This window comes from Rana temporaria, chromosome 3 (genome assembly GCF_905171775.1).
Source record: "Rana temporaria chromosome 3, aRanTem1.1, whole genome shotgun sequence".
In the NCBI taxonomy this organism is placed as follows: domain Eukaryota; kingdom Metazoa; phylum Chordata; class Amphibia; order Anura; family Ranidae; genus Rana; species Rana temporaria.
Window position 1 is genome coordinate 205,335,541 of NC_053491.1, and position 18,627 is coordinate 205,354,167.

Genomic DNA, 18,627 nt, shown 5'->3' on the forward strand with positions numbered 1-18,627 from the left:
TAATGACTCTCTCATAGTCTGAAAGGTGGCCAAAAGCTCATCTTTGACAGAAGCCATCAATTCCTCTCTGACTGAGGCTGACTCTTTCTGTACTAAGGCTGCTATACATGCCTTACACCATGGCTTCTTCCAACTTTCCCCCATTTTCTCCTTACAAGAAGGACATCTCTTTTTTTCAGGCTTGACCTAAAAAAAGGAACAGGGAGAGAAGAAAAAAATATAGGGGGATCCAGCATGAGACCCGGTCTCAATAAACAAACATGACCCCCCCTCACCTAGGTGCACTTAGGAACAAAAGGTGTCCACCCGTGCCCTGACAGGCCCCCATGCCACTGGAGGGAAAAAAGTGAAGAGACCGAGAGAGAAATCCCAAAAAAAAAGGAGAGAACCCTCACCCCTGGGGAAAAACAGACTTACGTTGCTGCTTCCCGCCGAGGTCCTGCTGGTGCCCGTGCCTGTCTCCACCGCTGATGCATCTGCAGTCTCCATCGCAGGAATCAGCGTTCTCTGTGGCATCCACGGCGCTTCCCGGACTCCAATAGCGCCGCTGCGCCGGACCAGGAAGCGGAAGTAGGCTCCAGCGTCCGCCCTACCCCTCCTCCTGGCGCGCCGGAAATGACGCGCCTCTCCGGCGACCAGGCTACGCCAAAATGGCGACGCCCCGCAAAAACGAGGCACCTCACGATCGCCGAAGGCTGGCTCCACTGAGCACCGGGAGAGAGAGGAGCCCGACTACCATCACCGCCGCGCGGGTGGCACGGGAGAGCGGACAGTCCCTGAAAAAAAGGTAAGGGAAAAAGGTCCGTTTTTCAGGCAGCACCTGAGACATCAGACCCTTCCCAAGAAGATGCTCCCTCCGGAGGAGGAAACACAAAAACTGAGGAGTGCAAGGAGGGGCCTCCTTTTAAAAGGATGAAAGAAGGTGTTTCCTGATGGAGTGGGAGGATCATGATATCTCAAGGTGCTGTCCTGAAAGACGCCTCGGGAAAACTATAATTTTAAACACAGAATAAAATCTGGTTTCAAATAGCAAATCAAATACTCAACCTTTTCTTTGATTATTATAAAGGGCCAATAAGCCTAAAAAAAAACTGGCTTACAGAAAAGATCTGGCCAGCAGTGAAATTAAAGAATATTGAATTTACCCTTTCTTCACCTTACTATGACAATAATACGTAAATTGGTTTCAGTCAGCTATAAAGCTAGCTAAAATGCATTATACAACCTGTTTATGGGTTAATGGCCCTCTTGACAAATCATATATATGCATTATGCACTTGAAAAGCAGTTTGACCTAAAAACACAGAAAACAGCCCAGAGCCATCTAATTACATATGGAACAAATGTACTGTTAACTTGCTAGATAATAAATTGTCCAAAGGAGTTTATTACCCACATCCTGCAAGCAGCTTTTTCCATATTAATAGGGAACCATAGACAAGCTTTCTTGAATTATGAAATGAAATACACAATACAGTAAAATGATCATGAAGCAGCCTTGAAGGCAAACATCTCGTCAGTGCAACAGCCCTGCTGTAAAGCCTCAGATTTTTCAGTCACACGCATCATACAATGAAGTAGCTGGTGATATCATTAGGAATAATAATAATAAAAAAAAAAAAATGCATACACACACACACACTCTGTAGATCGTGCTTTCCTGGTGGATAATATAAAAGTTTGGTTGAAGTAAGCAACAAATCCTGAAAACCAGTCTTTGTTCAGTAGTGTCAAATACCTATGCAGATATTTACTCAACTTGCTTTCATCTTTACTCAGTTGAATACCGTGCCCTAGAGTACATAACACAAGTATTATGCCATCTGTCCACACCCCTTCTCAAATTTGAAAAGATATTCTTTAGGTTATTCTCCACTTAGTATACGCTCTATCTCCTCTAAGCGCTTCAAAGCGGCAACTCTTTTATTTTCAATGTCTTTGATTTCTTTTGTTGATTTCGGCTTTATTTCTTTGTCTGTATTTTTCTCCTGATGACTTTTAGACTTCACAGGTCCTTTGTTTTTTGTTTTTGTTGGTGGACTAGTTTTTGGTATATTGCTTTCCTCTTTCAATTTTTCAGACAGAGTTTTTTTTTTTTCCGTCTCGCCGTTCTCCCTGCCCTGTCCTTCAGATGATGGTGGAGAAGCGGTTGCCCCAGGCACAGCCTGTCCAGCATTGGCAGCATTTAGTGCCATTATTTTACCCCGCACTATGCTGAGATGACGTTGTATGTATTCCTCGTGGGGGGCCAAGGCTAAGGTCTCGACAAGGCACCTTTCAGCTTTTAAGAGATCCCTCTCCTCAAAATAAACCACACAGAGATTGTGTTTTCCTTGGACATTTTTGGGATCCATTTCTAGAATTTTTTCAAAGCATGTTTTAGCTCCTTTGATGTCTTTCTTTTGATTCATAAGGATGTCTCCTTTAAGTATAAGTCCTTTAATATGGTCCGGGTAATGCCGAAGCAGTTCATCTAAGACAGGAAGAGCCTCCAGTTCCCTTGCAGTCTGGGAGTAGAGAAGGGCCAAGTTAAAGAGTGCACTACGGAAACCATGCTGTAACCGTATCGCTTTCTTCATCCATTTTTCGGCTTCTAAATCCTTTTTCTCATCCATCGCTAGCATGCCCAAATTAAAATATCCATTTGCATCACTTGGTTCTTCCTCAATATATGTTAAAAGTCTTTTCTTGGCCTCCGGTCGTAATTTAGGATTCCCTTAAACAAAAAAAAAAAAAAAAATGATCAGTACTTAAAAATGAAATTCATAAAAGATAGATACAAAAAGTAATTAAAATGTATTAACCACTTCCATACAGGGCACGTATACACCTTCCCGCCCAAGCCAATTTTCAGCTTTCAGCACTGTCGCACTTTGAATGGCAATTGCGTGGTCATGCTACACTGTACCCAAACAAAATTGGCGTCCTTTTTTCCCCACAAATAGAGCTTTCTTTTGGTGGTATTTGATCACCTCTGCGATTTTTTTTTTGCGCAACTAAAAAAAGACTGAAAATTTTGAAAAAAAAAATGTTTTTATTTTTTTCTGTTAATTTTTTTGTAAATAAGTAAGTTATCTCTTTCAATTACGGGCACTGATATGGCGGCACTGATGGGCACCGATGAGATGGCACTGATGGACATCGATGAGGTAGTACTGACGGGCACAGATGAGGTGGCACTGATTGGCGGCGCTTGTATGCGGCACTGATGGGCACACATAGGCGGCACTGATGGGCACACATAGGCGGCACTGATGGGCACACATAGGCGGCACTGATGGGCACTCATGGGCGGCACTTATGGGTGGCACTGATGGCTAGTTATGGGTGGCACAGATGGGCACTGATAGGTGGGCACTGGGCATGGATGGGCACTGTAGGGTGGCACTGATGGACACTGTAGGGTGGCACTGATGGACAATGTGGCGGCACTGATTTACCTAAGTTGCCAGTCAGTGCCCATTTGTGGGCACTGATTGGCATCTTTTTTTTTAATGCTTTTTTTTTTTATTTTTTTTTTTTACAGCTTTTTTTTTTACAGCCTTTTTTTTTTTATATGCCCTTCCCTGGTGGACCATGTGGCGATCCGAGGGGGGGGCTGCGCTGATAAACGATCAGCGCGAACCCCCCCTGTCAGGAGAGCCGCCGATAGGCTCTCCTCTACTCGCGTCTGTCAGACACGAGAGAGGAAGAGCCATCGACGGCTCTTCCTGTTTACATCGTGATCAGCCGTGATTCGACACGGCTGATCACGTGGTAAAGAGTCTCCGTGAGAGACTCTTTACCGAGATCGGTGTTGCGGGGTGTCAGACTGACACCCCGCAACAACGACCACCGCGATGCGCGCCCCCGGGGGCGCGCAACGGTTCAGAATCCTGAGGACATCATATGACGTCCGGTCAGGATTCTACAACCACTTTGCCGCCGTCAATCTGTCATTGGCGGGCGGCAAGTGGTTAAAATACACAATGGGGGTTATTTACGAAAGGCAAAACCACTTTGCACTACAGATGCACTGAAAATGCACTTAGAAGTCTAGTCACTTTAAATATGAGGGGTAGATCTGGAAGAAGGGGAAACTCTGCTGATTTTATCATCCAATCATGTGCAAGCTAAAATGCTGTTTTTTTTTTATTTCCTTGTATGTCCCCCTCGGATATACAGCAACTGCACTTCCAAGTGCACTTGTGGTGCAAAGTGTATTTGCCTTTAGTAAATAACCCCCAATGTTTCTTTAGCCTTTGTAGGTCCAGAAAATGTATAAACATATTTACCATCATATATGTGGTCAGGATAGTATTAGGTAGCAAATTAAAGTGGTATTAAATCCAAAAACAAAAATGTAATACACTGCAGCTTACCAATCCTTAGATGTGGCGGCTGCTTTAGGTTTCTTCCCCTTCTATTTCACCCGGTGATCTGGCAAGTAACACTGTCTAAGGCCTCATACACACGATAGGATAGCCAGAGGACAATGGTCTGAAGGACCGTTTTCACCAGTCCACACTGATCGTGTGTAGGCCCCATAGGTTATTTAACCTTAGGTCAAAAAAATGAGAACTTGCTTTAAAATTTAACCCATGGACTGGTAACCGATAGGTCAAAAACGATCGTTGGTATGCAAAAGCATCCGTTAAAAATCCAGGCATGCTCAGAATCAAGTCGACGCATGCTTGGAAGCATTGAACTTCGTTTTTCTTCAGCACGTCGTTGTGTTTTACGTCACCGTGTTCTGACACGATAGTTTTTTTAACTGATGGTGTGTACGCACGACGGACCATCAGTCAGCTTCATCGGTTAATCGATGACAACGGTCGGAATTTAAATGCAATTTTTTTTTGTCCGCTAGGTGTCGCCTCCATCGTTTTTCCCGTCGAGTATGCAAATTAGCTAGATACGCGAATTCCCGAACGTACGCGCGGCCGACGCAGTAAAGTTATCGACGTTTACGTTAGGCTTGTCCCGGTGTAAAGTTGTCCGTCCGTAAGTAGTCTGTGAATGGGGCTGGACGCCATTTACGTTCACGTCGATACCAATGACATCCTTGCGACGTCATTTGGAGCAATGCACCCTGGGATATTTTACGAATGGCGCATGAACGCGCTTAATTAAAATACTACACGCCCCCTACCCACCTAATTTAAATTAGGCGGGCTTGCGCCGGGTGATTTACGCTACGCCGCCGCAACTTTACACGCAATTGCTTTGTGAATAAAGCACTTGCCTGTAAAACTTGCGGCGGCGTAAAGTAAATGAGATACGTTATGACCGCAAAGTTTTGCGCGATTCTACGAGAATCTGGGCCAAAGTGCTTAACCACTGCATTTGACCTCAGGTAGGTTCAGACAGCAAAGACCACATCCGGAGTGTAGCCTTGTCCTCCAGTGACTGAAGCCTTGTCCTCAATGACTTGATTGGAATGGAAAGCAAAGCCAACCTTAGGCAAGTAGGACAGCTCAGGTTGAGACACAATGTTGTCATGGTGGAGCACCAGAAACCGCTCTCTATGAAAAAAAGGGTTGTCTGTTCCAAAAAACTCTACAAGCCAAACTAATGGCTACCAGAAACAACCTTTCTCAAGAGCCAAAGGAAGGTCTTGAAGTACAGAACAAAGGTTTTTGTAATACAGAAAGACAAAAGGCAGCATATGACGAACATCGCCATCTGGTTTTGGGATAGTGAACCCGTGGAACTTTTTGACCTCTGGTACTGAAATAATCACTTCCTGACAAAAAAAGATGATCCAGAGCCTGCAAAAGAGCCAATCTTTTTTGCCAATTCAAAGAAACAAATTGAAAATATGAAGTGAGGAGGGAGAAAGATCTGAAACTTTAGCTTGAAGCCTTGAGCCACCATACAATGGACCCACTTGTCCGATATTTCCCCCTGCCAAACTTCCATATAAGCCTCAAAATATCCCCTTACTCACACAAGTGGAACACCCCTTCATTGGAAAGAGGACTTGGAGTCTGTTTTTGCTCGCTTGGGGGCCAAAGACACATCTCAAGACAGAAGTGGACAGAGCAGCCGATCTTTGAGGTGTGTGCTTGCCCTTCATCTTAAGTGGTAAAAGAGAACTTTTAGAACCTGAAATCATGTAGATATACTTATCCGTTATGAGGCTCAAACTAATTTTCCCCATGAAAAGCAAAAATCCTTCCGGTTGAAGTTGGGCTCTTTGTTAGGAGTCATTACTACAAATGATGAGGCTGATTTACTAAAGAAGTTGAGAATCTTAAAAATAGTAAAGATTCACATTAATGCAAATACCTGTATATGTCATCATACGAAACTGGAAAATGTAACTGACTCTTCACTCTTTTTTGGCAGAAGATTATCAAGCCTTGTTAATTGTATGTATGGAAAACAGATCAGTACACAAAAGATTTATTAAAACATACCAGATTCCTGCATGAGTAAGGCAGAGTTGAACAAAGCCAACTTATGTCTCCGATTCAGATCAAGTGCTTGGTTGAAGTTCTTCAATGCTTCATTTGGATCTTTCAATTCAATATAAACAATAGCAAGGTTGTACCATAAATCTGCATTTGCCGCATCAAGTTCTAGAGCCTTGATATAAGCTTCTTTAGCTTCTAAAGGTCTGTTCATTTTTAACAGTAGTTCTCCCCTAAAGAAAGAAAGAAAGAAAAAAATTGTGAAAGTTCAAATCTCCAAAACTATAAAACAGGTAGACAGTTACTGTCACAATCTGGTTAAAATAGAAACTATTAGTGTAATTGTTGTCCATGTAAAATCATTAAAATTCATCAGGATAGTGATAAATTACTAAAAAGGACCTTAAAGAGGAAGTAAACCCTGATGAGTTTTACTTTCTCTTTATTTCCCTGCAAAGGTAAAGCATAATGGGCTACTATGCATCGCATAGTAGCCCATTATGTGTCACTTACATGAAACCAAAGCCTGCAATGTCACCGCTGTTCTCACTAGCGAGCGTCCATCTTCACCCCTCTTCCTTCCGGGGCCAGGAACTCCGGCTCTGTGACTCCGGAGTCGCATAATGTCACTCTCGCACATGCGCACGGGAGCCGCCAGTCACGCCATGACCTCCTTTAGAACTGGCACAATCGGTGTTTTTAAAGTGCGCTTGCGCCTTAGAAGTCGGTGCATGTCTCTTTTTTAAAGCGGTGGTTCACCCTTATTAACATCTTTTTAGCATAAAATGAGGCATAGTAGCGCGAGCTACAGTATGCCTGTCTTTATTTTTTTAGTCCCGTACTCACAGTGTAATCGTAGAGACAAGATTCCGACTCCCCGCGGGGAATGGGCGTTCCTATGGAGAGGGAAGGTGATTGACGGCCGGCTCTGGCACGTCACGCTCCCCGAAGACAGCCGGAACAGGTCTCGGCTCTTCACGGCGCCTGCGCACAGACTATGCGCAGGCGCCGGGAAGCGCCAAGTCCTATTTCGGGTATTTCCGGAGAAGCGTGACGTGTCATAGCCGGCCGTTAATCATGCTCCCTCTCCATAGGAACGCCCATTCCCTGAGGGGGGTCTGAATCTTGTCTCTACGATTACACCGAGTACGGGACTAAAAAAATAAAGACAGGCATACTGTAGCTCGCGCTACTATGCCTCATTTTATGCTAGAAGAATTTTTTATTTTATTTTTTTTATTAATAGGGTGAACCCCCGCTTTAAAGGGGAGTTCCACCCACAATTTCACTTTTTAAATATAAATACCCCTGTAATACACAAGCTTAATGTATTCTAGTAAAGTTAGTCTGTAAACTAAGGTCCGTTTTGTTAGGTTGTTACAGCATTTAAATAGTTTATAATCTAGACATAGACCGTGGCCATCTTAAGTGTGGGCATCATGAAGCCAGACTGTATGACTTCCTGGATTTCAGCTTTGCATATATCGCACATGCTCAGTGCACAAGCAATGTAATAGGTTTCAGTCAGGTTTGCAAGGACTACTGGGAAACATGATGCCTATCCCAGAAACCCTTGCAAACAGCCTAGGCAAATAAGGAGGAGGAAGTAATGAAGGACTACAAAATAAAGAGATTTTTAATACAGCTTACCTGTAAAATCTTTTTCTTGGAGTACATCACGGGACACAGAGCGGCATTCATTACTATATGGGTTATATGGAGTACCTTCAGGTGTTGACACTGGCAATCTCAAACAGGAAATGCCCCTCCCTATATAACCCCCTCCCATAGGAGGAGTACCTCAGTTTTGTAGCAAGCAGTATGCCTCCCAAAATGGTCCCCAAAGAGGGGTGGGAGCTCTGTGTCCCGTGATGTACTCCAAGAAAAAGATTTTACAGGTAAGCTGTATTAAAAATCTCTTTCTTTATCGTTACATCACGGGACACAGAGCGGCATTCATTACTATATGGGATGTCCCAAAGCAATGCCTACAATGAGGGGAGGGAGAACATCTCCAAGACAAAAGGATTTAATTTAGAGATTGTGATTAGTGATTAACTGCTTAATCCACCTAGAGATGGTGGACTTTGCAGCTGCCTGCCCCTTCTTGGGCCCATCCGGTAAAATGAACAACACATCCGTTTTCCGGATCTTCTCTGTAGCTTTAAGATAGGCCTTCATGGCCCTGACAATATCCAAGGTATGCAGCAACCCTTCCTTTCTGGAAGTGGGTTTAGGGAAGAAGGATGGTAATACCAAATCCTGGTTTAGATGAAAACTGGATATAACCTTCGGTAGGAAGGAAGGATGAGGGCGGAGAACGACCTTGTCCTTATGAAAAATAAGATATGGTTCCTTACAGGATAAGGCCGCCAGTTCCGATACTCTTCTTGCGGAAACTATGGCGACCAAAAATACTAACTTGCTTGTCAGTAAAACCAAAGGAATTTCAGCCAACGGCTCAAACGGTTGTTTCTGTAAACTTGACAGAACAAGATTTAAATCCCACGGACAAAGCGGGGATTTAACTGGAGGTTTAATACGTAAGACCCCTTGAAGGAAGGTCTTAACCAGCGAGTGGGTGGCCAGCGGCCGCTGAAACCACACTGACAGAGCTGAAATCTGTCCCTTGATTGTGCTTAATGCCAATCCCTTATCCACTCCTAGCTGGAGAAAACTTAAAACTCTATCGATGGTAAACTTGCGAGAAAGCCAAAGCTTGGACTCACACCAGCTTACATAGGCCTTCCAGACCCTGTAATAAATCACCCTAGAGACCGGTTTCCTGGCTCTGATTAGGGTAGAGATTACTTTCTGAGACAGACCTCTACCCCTGAGAATCAGGGATTCAGCTTACAGGCCGTCAAATTTAGATGCCGTAAGGCAGGGTGGAGGATCGGACCTTGCGATAGCAGGTCTGGCCGTAGAGGAAGAGTCCAAGGGTCTCCTACTACCATCTTTAGGATTAGTGAGTACCATGCCCTTCTGGGCCATGCTGGAGCTACCAGAATGACTGGTATGTGCTCCACCCTGATCCTGCGCAGCAGGCGGGGTAGTAACTGGAGCGGGGGAAAAGCATAAAGAAGTTTGAACTGATGCCAAGGGCAAACCAGCGCATCGGTTCCGTAGGCCATCGGATCCCTTGAGCGGGATATGAACCTGTCTAGCTTCTTGTTGAGTCTCGATGCCATGACATCCACGTCCGGCACTCCCCATCTTTGGCAGAGTGCTTGAAAGATTTGTGGATGCAGAGACCATTCCCCCGGCAATAGAGTCTGGCGGCTTAAGAAGTCCGCCTGAAAGTTGTCCACTCCTGGAATAAATATTGCCGATATGCAGGGCACATGAGCCTCTGCCCATAGGAGAATCAAGCTCACCTCTCTCTGAGCGGCTTGACTCTTGGTTCCCCCTTGGTGATTTATGTATGCCACGGCCGTGGCATTGTCTGATTGAATTCTCACCGGGAACCCCTGCAATTTTGACGTCCAAGCCCTGAGGGCTAGTCGAGCAGCTCTGAGCTCCAAGATGTTGATGGGCAACTGCCTCTCTGGCTTTGCCCAAGTACCTTGGCGAATGCAACCATCCAAAATTGCTCCCCAGCCCGTCAGGCTGGCGTCTGTGGTCACTATCTTCCAGGCCACTGGGCTGAAAGATTTCCCCTTCAGTAGATTCTGAGGATCTAACCACCAACACAGACTTTGTCGGACTCTTGATGAGAGCGGCAACGGGATATCCAAGGCCTGTGGCCTTCTGCTCCATGCTGACAGGATGGCTGCCTGCAGGATGCGAGTGTGGCTCTGGTACCGCCTCGAATGTGGCCACCATCTTGCCTAGTAACCTCATACATAGGCGAATAGTCGGTTCTTTCTTGCTTAGAACCAGTAGGATTAATTCCTTGATGGCCTTGACCTTCCTCAGAGGTAAAAACACTCTTTGTTGTTCTGTGTCTAATCTCATGCCGAGATATTCCAACTGCCTTGTGGGCTGGAATGCTGACTTTTCTCGATTTAGGACCCAGCCGAACCTCTCTAGGTATTGGACCGTGAGGGCCACTGCTCGCTCCAAGCTGGGAGACGAGTGATCTATGACTAGGAGGTCGTCCAGGTATGCTAGGATCGTGACCCCTTGGATCCTTAGTTTGGCTAGGATTGGAGCTAGGACCTTCGTGAACACCCGGGGGGCCGTAGCCAACCCGAAGGGAAGCGCCACGAATTGGAAATGACGCAAAGCCACCATGAAGCGTAGATATCTTTGATGTGGCTGATAAATTGGAACATGAAGGTAGGCATCCTTTATGTCTATGGACGCCATGAAGTCGTCCTTTTGGAGTGTGGCAGCTGCTGACCGCACGGATTCCATCCGAAATGAACGGACCTTTAGGTATGCATTTACCATCTTTAGGTCCAAAATTGGCCTGACATCTCCACTGGACTTTGGGATGATGAATAGGTTGGAGTAGAAACCTAGCCCCTGTTCCAGGACTGGTACCTCTACTATTACTTCCTGGGAAAGTAGATGATTTAATGCCGACATTAATGCGGCTCCCTTCTCCGGATCGTTTGGAATCCTCGACTCCTGGAAATGAGGAGGAGGAAACCTTCGGAAATCTAATTTGTAGCCCGTGGCCACGGAAGACCGTACCCACTTGTCGGGAATGCTGGCTTCCCAAACCTCTGAAAAGAGTCGCAGCCTTCCCCCCACCTTCGTGGGTGGGGGCGTCCCTTCATAAGGTCGGCTTGGGGGCTGGTTTTGCTGGTTTGCGAAACCACTGCCTTCTGCCTCTAGCAGCCTGTCCCTGCGACTTGCTGTTGAAGCCGAAGTTTGCTTTCGCAGGAGGCCGTCGATACTGTTTGGCATTAGAGGGCCCCTGCCCAGGGGAGTACTGTCGTTTAAACGCAGGCCCCTGAAGCCTCTTCTTAGTTGGCAAAAGGAGTACTTTTGCCGTTTGAAATGGTTTGAATGTATTTATCTAGGTCTTCTCCGAAGAGTCGTCCTCCATGGAAGGGGAACCCTACCAGGAGCTTCTTGCATGGGGGCTCGGCCTCCCAGCTTTTTAACCATAAGAGTCTTCTCATATGGATAAGGGATAACGATAAACGTGACGCTTGCTGGATAGAATCCTTAATCGCGTCTACCGTAAAGCATATGGCCCTAGGGACATCCGAAAAGTCTTCTGCCTGCTGGGCAGGAATAAGTTTAAGCATCTGCTTAATTTGATCCGATAATGCTTGAGCAACCCCAATCGCAGCCACAGCTGGCTGCACTACTGCCCCTGCAGTAGTGAAGGAGTTCTTAAGTAGTGCTTCCAAGCGTTTATCAACCGGATCCTTGAACACCTGTATGTTTTCTACAGGGCATGTTAACGATCTGTTAACACATGAGATGGCTGCGTCCACTGCAGGAGTAGCCCATCTCTTGGAAAATTTATCTTCCATAGGATATAGGACAGAGAATCTTTTAGGTGGTAAAAAGATTTTATCTGGCTTGCTCCAGTCTTGGAACAAAACTCCCTCTAGCAGAGGATGGATCGGAAACACTGCATTGCTTTGAGGCGCCCTTAGTGAGCCCAAAGCTGAAACCGTCGACACTTGGAGATCTGGTACTGGCAAGTTAAATGCACTATGGACCAAGTCCGTTAAGGCTTGGATCCACCAGCTCTCCCCTTGGGAGACTGCTCCAGACTCCTCTGTATCCGGGTCTTCGATCCCCGAACCTACTTGGTCCTTGTCCAAGAGGTCGTCCAATTCCCCTGAGGAAAGGACCTCCTCTTCTGAGGGTCCACGCTCGGGCGACGGAGACCTAATCCGCTTACTGCCCCGCATAGCTGTGGCTATCATTTTTCCCATTCTTTTCTCCATCTCTCTTAAAGAGGTGAGTAATACCTCGTCCGTGACCATCTTAGGGTTGGACTGACCCGCGCCAGCTCCAGCCCCAGATCCCGATGGCCCCAAGGCTCCCTCTGGGGAAAGCAGCGGCATAACTTTGTCCGAGACCTCAGACTCTCTGGGGGAATCCCCACCTCTTGTACCCTCTGACCCGGATGCCATGGTACAATACCGAGGTACACCTGCTAGCTTATTGGTACTTGGAACTATAAATAGTTAATTGCCCAAACACCTGTTTGGGGGATAAAAAATGCCTCCTCTCCCCTTGATGAAATTTTTTTTTTTTTTTTTTTCAATTCTTTTCCTTTTCTTTTTTTCAAATCCAGGAAAGAAAAAGCATTCTGTCCCCCTGAGTAGTATTGCCAAGAAAACTATTGAGATGGAAAAGAACAGCCTATTTCTAGGCTTGAAAACAGTCTTCTGAAGACTTGTAATATCCTTTCTGGCCACTGTGTGTCCTCGGCGCCCCGTGCTGCCGCTCTGGTCTTTTCCTCCTCAGTTCCAATGTTAGAATGAGCTGTTGGAACGAAAAAGGAAGGGCCGCCCCTTCCTTAAGCAACTGACCCGCCCTTCCCCCCTCAGCTAAACGGCGCGAATTGCGCCTATAACACGGGGACGCGCGCGCCCGCCGACGGGGGGGGGGGGTTGGGGGGAAGGGAGCCTCTCTGCTCCAATCCTGGAACCACGAGGAGGTCAGCGTTTTGCCTGCTTTGCAGGCTCTGAGGAGGAAGAACCGATGGAGCATCGCCTGGAGGCTTGCAGGTAAGCATAGCTCTCTGACACACACATACACATTACATTACACAGGCCCCACTCAATGCTTTTCCAATACTACAAGGGAGGTCACTTTTTATGGGGAATAATACACATAGAGCCATCCTATCATTAAGATATGTGACTAGTTTGCCAGATGCAGCGCATAACTTTAGGCATGTCCCCTGTGACCCCCCAGAAAAAACCTGCTAAGAACCAAGTTCCGCAAGTTTTCCCCTCACTTACCTGCTCCATGCCGCAGGACTTTGCCAAGCAAGAGGCCCAATCTTCCCCCATCTCCGTGGGGATGTCTAGACCTTCAGGCCCTGGGTTCCTATGAAGGATCCACTGTCCTGGGCCCATATAGCACTCTGGCAACAGAAACATTAGGCCCCCAAAGGTTTCTAAGTTCTGGGCCCAGGGTCCAGCTCTCTAAAAAGAAAAGCATTATGGGCTATACCCCAAGGGTTTGGGGTCCGGTTACTGACCACTTTAGCGCTGAGGCCTTTGGACAGAACCGGTTAGCTCACCTAATCCCAAGGATGCGGAGGCAAGCTAAACCATGACCAACACCTAAGACACTGGCGTAAACACTGAGGTACTCCTCCTATGGGAGGGGGTTATATAGGGAGGGGCATTTCCTGTTTGAGATTGCCAGTGTCAACACCTGAAGGTACTCCATATAACCCATATAGTAATGAATGCCGCTCTGTGTCCCGTGATGTAACGATAAAGAAAAAGGTATTTACAAGCAACAAATTAAATAAAAATTGTCCATTCTGAACACTATGAGATTAGAGCATGCAGCACAGACAAACATAAAAAAATGGGTGGAACTCTACTTTAAATATCTACTAAACCGTGGAGGTTTAGGAGATATTTCCAGCACCTACAGGTAAGCTTTAATCTAGGCTTACCTGTAGGTAAAAGTGGTTGTACAGGGTGTACAACCACTTTAACAAAATGGCAATATGGGCAGTAAAAGGTCAAACATGAAACTTGAAAAATTGCAGCATTTAAAATGCTGGTGCTTCCCAAGATTCTCTACCTTTTTAGAATCATCCCCATTACAATACCTGCTAGCTTCTTCCACAAGGTAAACTCCCTACTCAAACATTTTCTTAGGCAAGGAAAAATACCCTAAATTCAGTTCTCTACGCCAACAAAACAAACATAACGGAGGGGTTGTTCTTCCGGCATTAGAAAATCATCATAAAACAGTGCTGCTTAAACAATTGCATGCCTGGTTTGAATTTCCCTCCGAGTGCCATGGGGATTACTTGGAAAGGGCCCTTGTCATCAACAAAGATCTCCCCTCTCGACTGCTTGCCTCACGGAAAGGCCCATCTATAAATATACCAAATATGCCTGCAATCCAGGCATGTGTGCAAGCTTGGTATTTTTTCCACCAACATCATAAAGAATGGATAAAAAACAAAACAAAAAAACCTATAAGCTTCTTCTCCAATATCAATATTAGAGTATATAATCCCATTTATTAAAATACACAGAAATGTAAACATACCTTGTAATAGAAAAAATTCATGACAGGATGGACCTCTTAAATATGAGATCTGGGGGTCAAAAATACCTCAGATCTGATATTTACACTAAAATGCAATAATAAAAAAATGGTCATGTGAAAAAAAAAACTGAAAGTGTGTTACTACTGGGATTGTCCCAATTAGGATTAGGCCAGATTAAACAAGCAATTGCTTTCCTCGATGGAAAAAGAAACTGCCTTTACAGGCAGTTTCTAGATCCTTTGGGTATCAAAACAGGTAACACTTAGCCTGCAGCCTTGTAAATTCAAAACTTTTGATCTGTGAAGCTGGACACTAGATCTATACACACACACACACACACACACACACACACACACACACACACACACACACACACACACACACACACACACACACACACACACACACACACACACACACACACACACACACACACACACACACACACACACACACACACACACACACACACACACACACACACACACACACACACACACACACACACACAGTGAGATCATACTGGTGGCTTCTTTCTCAACCTGTGGTACTACTTGAATCCTAATACCCACAATACTTTCCTTGTTTATCCTGTATACATTATAGTAATATGGTTAAGGGAGAGACATTCATTAACTCCCATAAAAGGTCATAGGACTCCTGTCAAACAGGGTGAAACCCTGAAAGTCAAAGAAATCACACATTATAAAATTTAGGGTTTGGCACGTGGAATGTGAAGATGCACTTCATAGAAGAAAAATATAGCATATCTCTGATGAAGTAGAGTGTCTAGTTATTAAAATTGTACCAATTTTGAAAGGGGGAGATCTGGAGCTATTGCTTAAACTACAGGAGTCGAAATAGACATATGAATTTCTCTGGTACACTTGTTTATGCATAGTTTTGCATTGAGCTTCATTGATTTAAAATATAAAGGCTCCTTTTATGACAGTCTAAAAATGTCCCACATCCAGTTACTATGTGACGCACAAGCCTTATAAAGAAAACAAAATCCTGCTTTAACCTCCCTGACTGAGTCAAATCCTCCTTCATTTGTGTCTCACATGCTCCCCCTCCCATACATTGCAGCTCAAAGTGGGGTTTCAGCAACAGAGGCAGTGCTGTCAATACAGAAAGCAGTGGGCATGACTGGGTGTGGCCAGTTGCTGATCGACATACTAAAGGCTTCTCAATGCCGATAGCCATGCCCCCATGACTTTTTTTTATCCCACTACCGTGCAACCAGGTACAGTCTAAATTAAAGTGACAACTTTGCTTTGATATTAGAAACAATGTAGCATTGTTGCCACACCATCACGGAAGGTGCATTACTTAAACTTCACTGGCAGGATCCACAGGAATTTATAGGACATTGCAGGGGACTAAGAGAAAACTAAGCACAGATACACATAAAAAGAGATGTTGCAGCACTTTTTTTTTAAATGGGAGGCCATAGTTCTACTTTAATTCAAACTGTAATTACATTTTCCATGCATGCTATCCAATCATATAAACAAAAGGTTTAAAAGTGATTGTAAATGTATGTATGTATGTATGTATGTATGTATGTATGTATGTATGTATGTATGTATGTATGTATGTATATAGATATATATATATATATATATATATATATATATAGATATATAGATATATATATATATATATATAGATAGATAGATAGATAGATAGATATACACACACATACATACCCACTGAAGTGACTAGCCTCAGGTGATACACATAGATTAAACAAATCATTTTATGTAAGTTGCAGCTGTTTATCTACAGCATCCTCTCCTCCATAGCCTCCTGCAGCTCACATTTTACACAGCATCTCAGAGCTCCAGAAGGCAGGGGGCGATGATCTGATGGCGCACACACTGAGCAGGGAGCCAAGTTTACTTTGAAACCTGAGTGGAGGGAGTGGACAACCCCTCCTATACACAGGGGATTGTTCGCATAACCCCTCAGAAGAAGCGAGTAATGCAGATTGCAAATGGAAGAGAGTAGATAGGAAGAAAACTAGGTGCTTTGGATTAAAAGGTGGTATGCTTTGTTAATTTTAGAGGTTACAACCACTTTAACTCTTACAAGATTAAGAAAAAATTGGACATTGAATAATGATTGTGCTGTTTTTTTCCTAAGCCTCCAAACACAAAAATTAAGACAAATTTTCTACATGTGAATCCTATATTAATGGAAACAGCGCCGTCATCACCTGGTTCAGTTCTTTACAGGCTTTTGGGTCCCCAGCACTGCCATCTTGCTCGTGGAAAGCTGGTTATGACAGTGTTTTATAACTGACCTAGAACTACCTCCTAAAAAAAAAAAAAAAAAAAGTCTGGAGAAAAAAAATATAGATAATGGTTCCAGTAGTGCCTGCTGGATAAAATAGGCTGACTGAGAAGAGACTCCATTGAAAGAGCAGATCATCTCAAAGTGGAAGTAAAGTCCACTTTTTAACTTGTGCCTACAGGTAAGCCTATAATAAAAGACTTACCTGTAGGTACAGCGAATATCTCCTAAACTTGCACGGTTTTGGAGATATTCATATGGGATGCAGCCAGTGACATCATCGGCGCATGCGCTCTGAAAGAATGGCATACCCATGCCATAACTTCAGAGTTCTGTGCTGGGGCTCCTGTGTATGCATCATCGTAGCACCAGCCAGCAGGAGCCCACGAACCTGGAAGGAAGACCAGGTGAAGATAGAAATGCCAGGGAGCAGTAACAGAGCTGTGCTGCAGGGCTCTGTGTGCAGGCAAGTAATTTATAATGTGCCAGTATGTGGTGCATATTAGTACATTATGATTTAAACCTGCAGGGGGCACAATTTTTTGTTGTCTTTGTGGTGGTTTATTACAGTTTTAAAGGGATCACACACCTGTTTCTTCTAGTGTGTAGTCTCAAGAACAGTACATTGCTAGTTTACACTGTGGCAGATTACTTCCCAAATGCAACAGTTTTCAAAGACCTGAATGCAAACATTTGAACTCACTATTGGATAAGTTTGCTTTGATTATTATACACGATTTATATTTATACACGATTTATATTAGCGCCAACAGTTTACGCAGCGCTTTACAATGTATAAGGGGGACAATACAAATTCCAGTACAATACAAAATGTACAGGGGCCCTGCTCGTAGAGCTTACATTCTAAAGGGAGAGGGTGGTAGTACAAAAAGGTAATAGCTGCGAATGATTTGATGGGGGTGATTACATTGAGAACAAAAAGTGAACTGTTAAATGTTCTAATGCCCATACAGTACTGGATTTCCACTTGTAATTATTGAATGTGTTGCTCCATTTGCCTAAACCATTTCTCTTATTTTCCGAGTGCAGCTGCCAATGACTAAAGTTGCATTTAAATTTTCAATTGTTTTATAGCTTTTCCAACCTACTTATCAGTCAACACTTATGAGTTAACTACAAAAAAGTAAGAAATTATTAGGGAATACAACATGCATAACAAGCCTTACTAAAGATAAATGACAAGCCTTTAGCAGAATTAGGATGACCATCACATAGTAAGACACAGGGAAAATCTTGGATGTTAAAATTGGACATGGTAACAAGGGGACATGAAGGGATCTGACCATTTGCATTCCTGAGAGGATATAAAAAAAAAAGGGACAAATGTTAAGCTAAAACTTGAAAAATGAATAGATGACTTGTAGGTGATTAGTGGTTTGATGTAATTTTGGAAACAATACAGAGCCAAGGTAAGGAATAGCTATGGGTGGAGGTGTCTGAAGTGTAGGCAAGAAAAGTTTCACAGCTGCATTTATGACTGACTGAAGCAATGCCAACTAAGAGGTAAGCTTATTAGTAATGATAAACACACGGATTAATATTTTAGTACTTTAATTAGTAAAGTATGTGAAATATGCATTTCAATTGAAAGCTCATAATTTGATAGAGCTTTGATGTAAGCGCGAAGGAGAACAAAGATTTAATGGGCTTGCTGCAAGGCCAACATAGCTACATTGTTTCAGGTACACAAGTGTTAATTACAGTGTGCAATCACACAACTGTAGACCCCATTAGTGAGGACGGAATTGC

General features: G+C 44.2%; 1 protein-coding gene across 2 annotated transcripts in view; it reads right to left on the bottom strand.

The window, feature by feature from the left end:
- Positions 1 to 1,360: 1,360 nt before the first annotated feature.
- Positions 1,361 to 18,627, bottom strand: part of TMTC3 (transmembrane O-mannosyltransferase targeting cadherins 3) — a 140,795-nt gene continuing 123,528 nt past the window's right edge. For both annotated transcript variants that reach the window (XM_040344164.1, XM_040344165.1), the window contains exons 14-15: positions 6,402 to 6,628; positions 1,361 to 2,716 (exon numbers count right to left, since the gene is read on the bottom strand). In XM_040344164.1, coding sequence (XP_040200098.1) covers positions 1,866 to 2,716; positions 6,402 to 6,628 — 1,078 coding nt within the window. In that variant the 3' untranslated portion in view covers positions 1,361 to 1,865. The remainder of the gene's footprint in view (positions 2,717 to 6,401; positions 6,629 to 18,627) is intronic.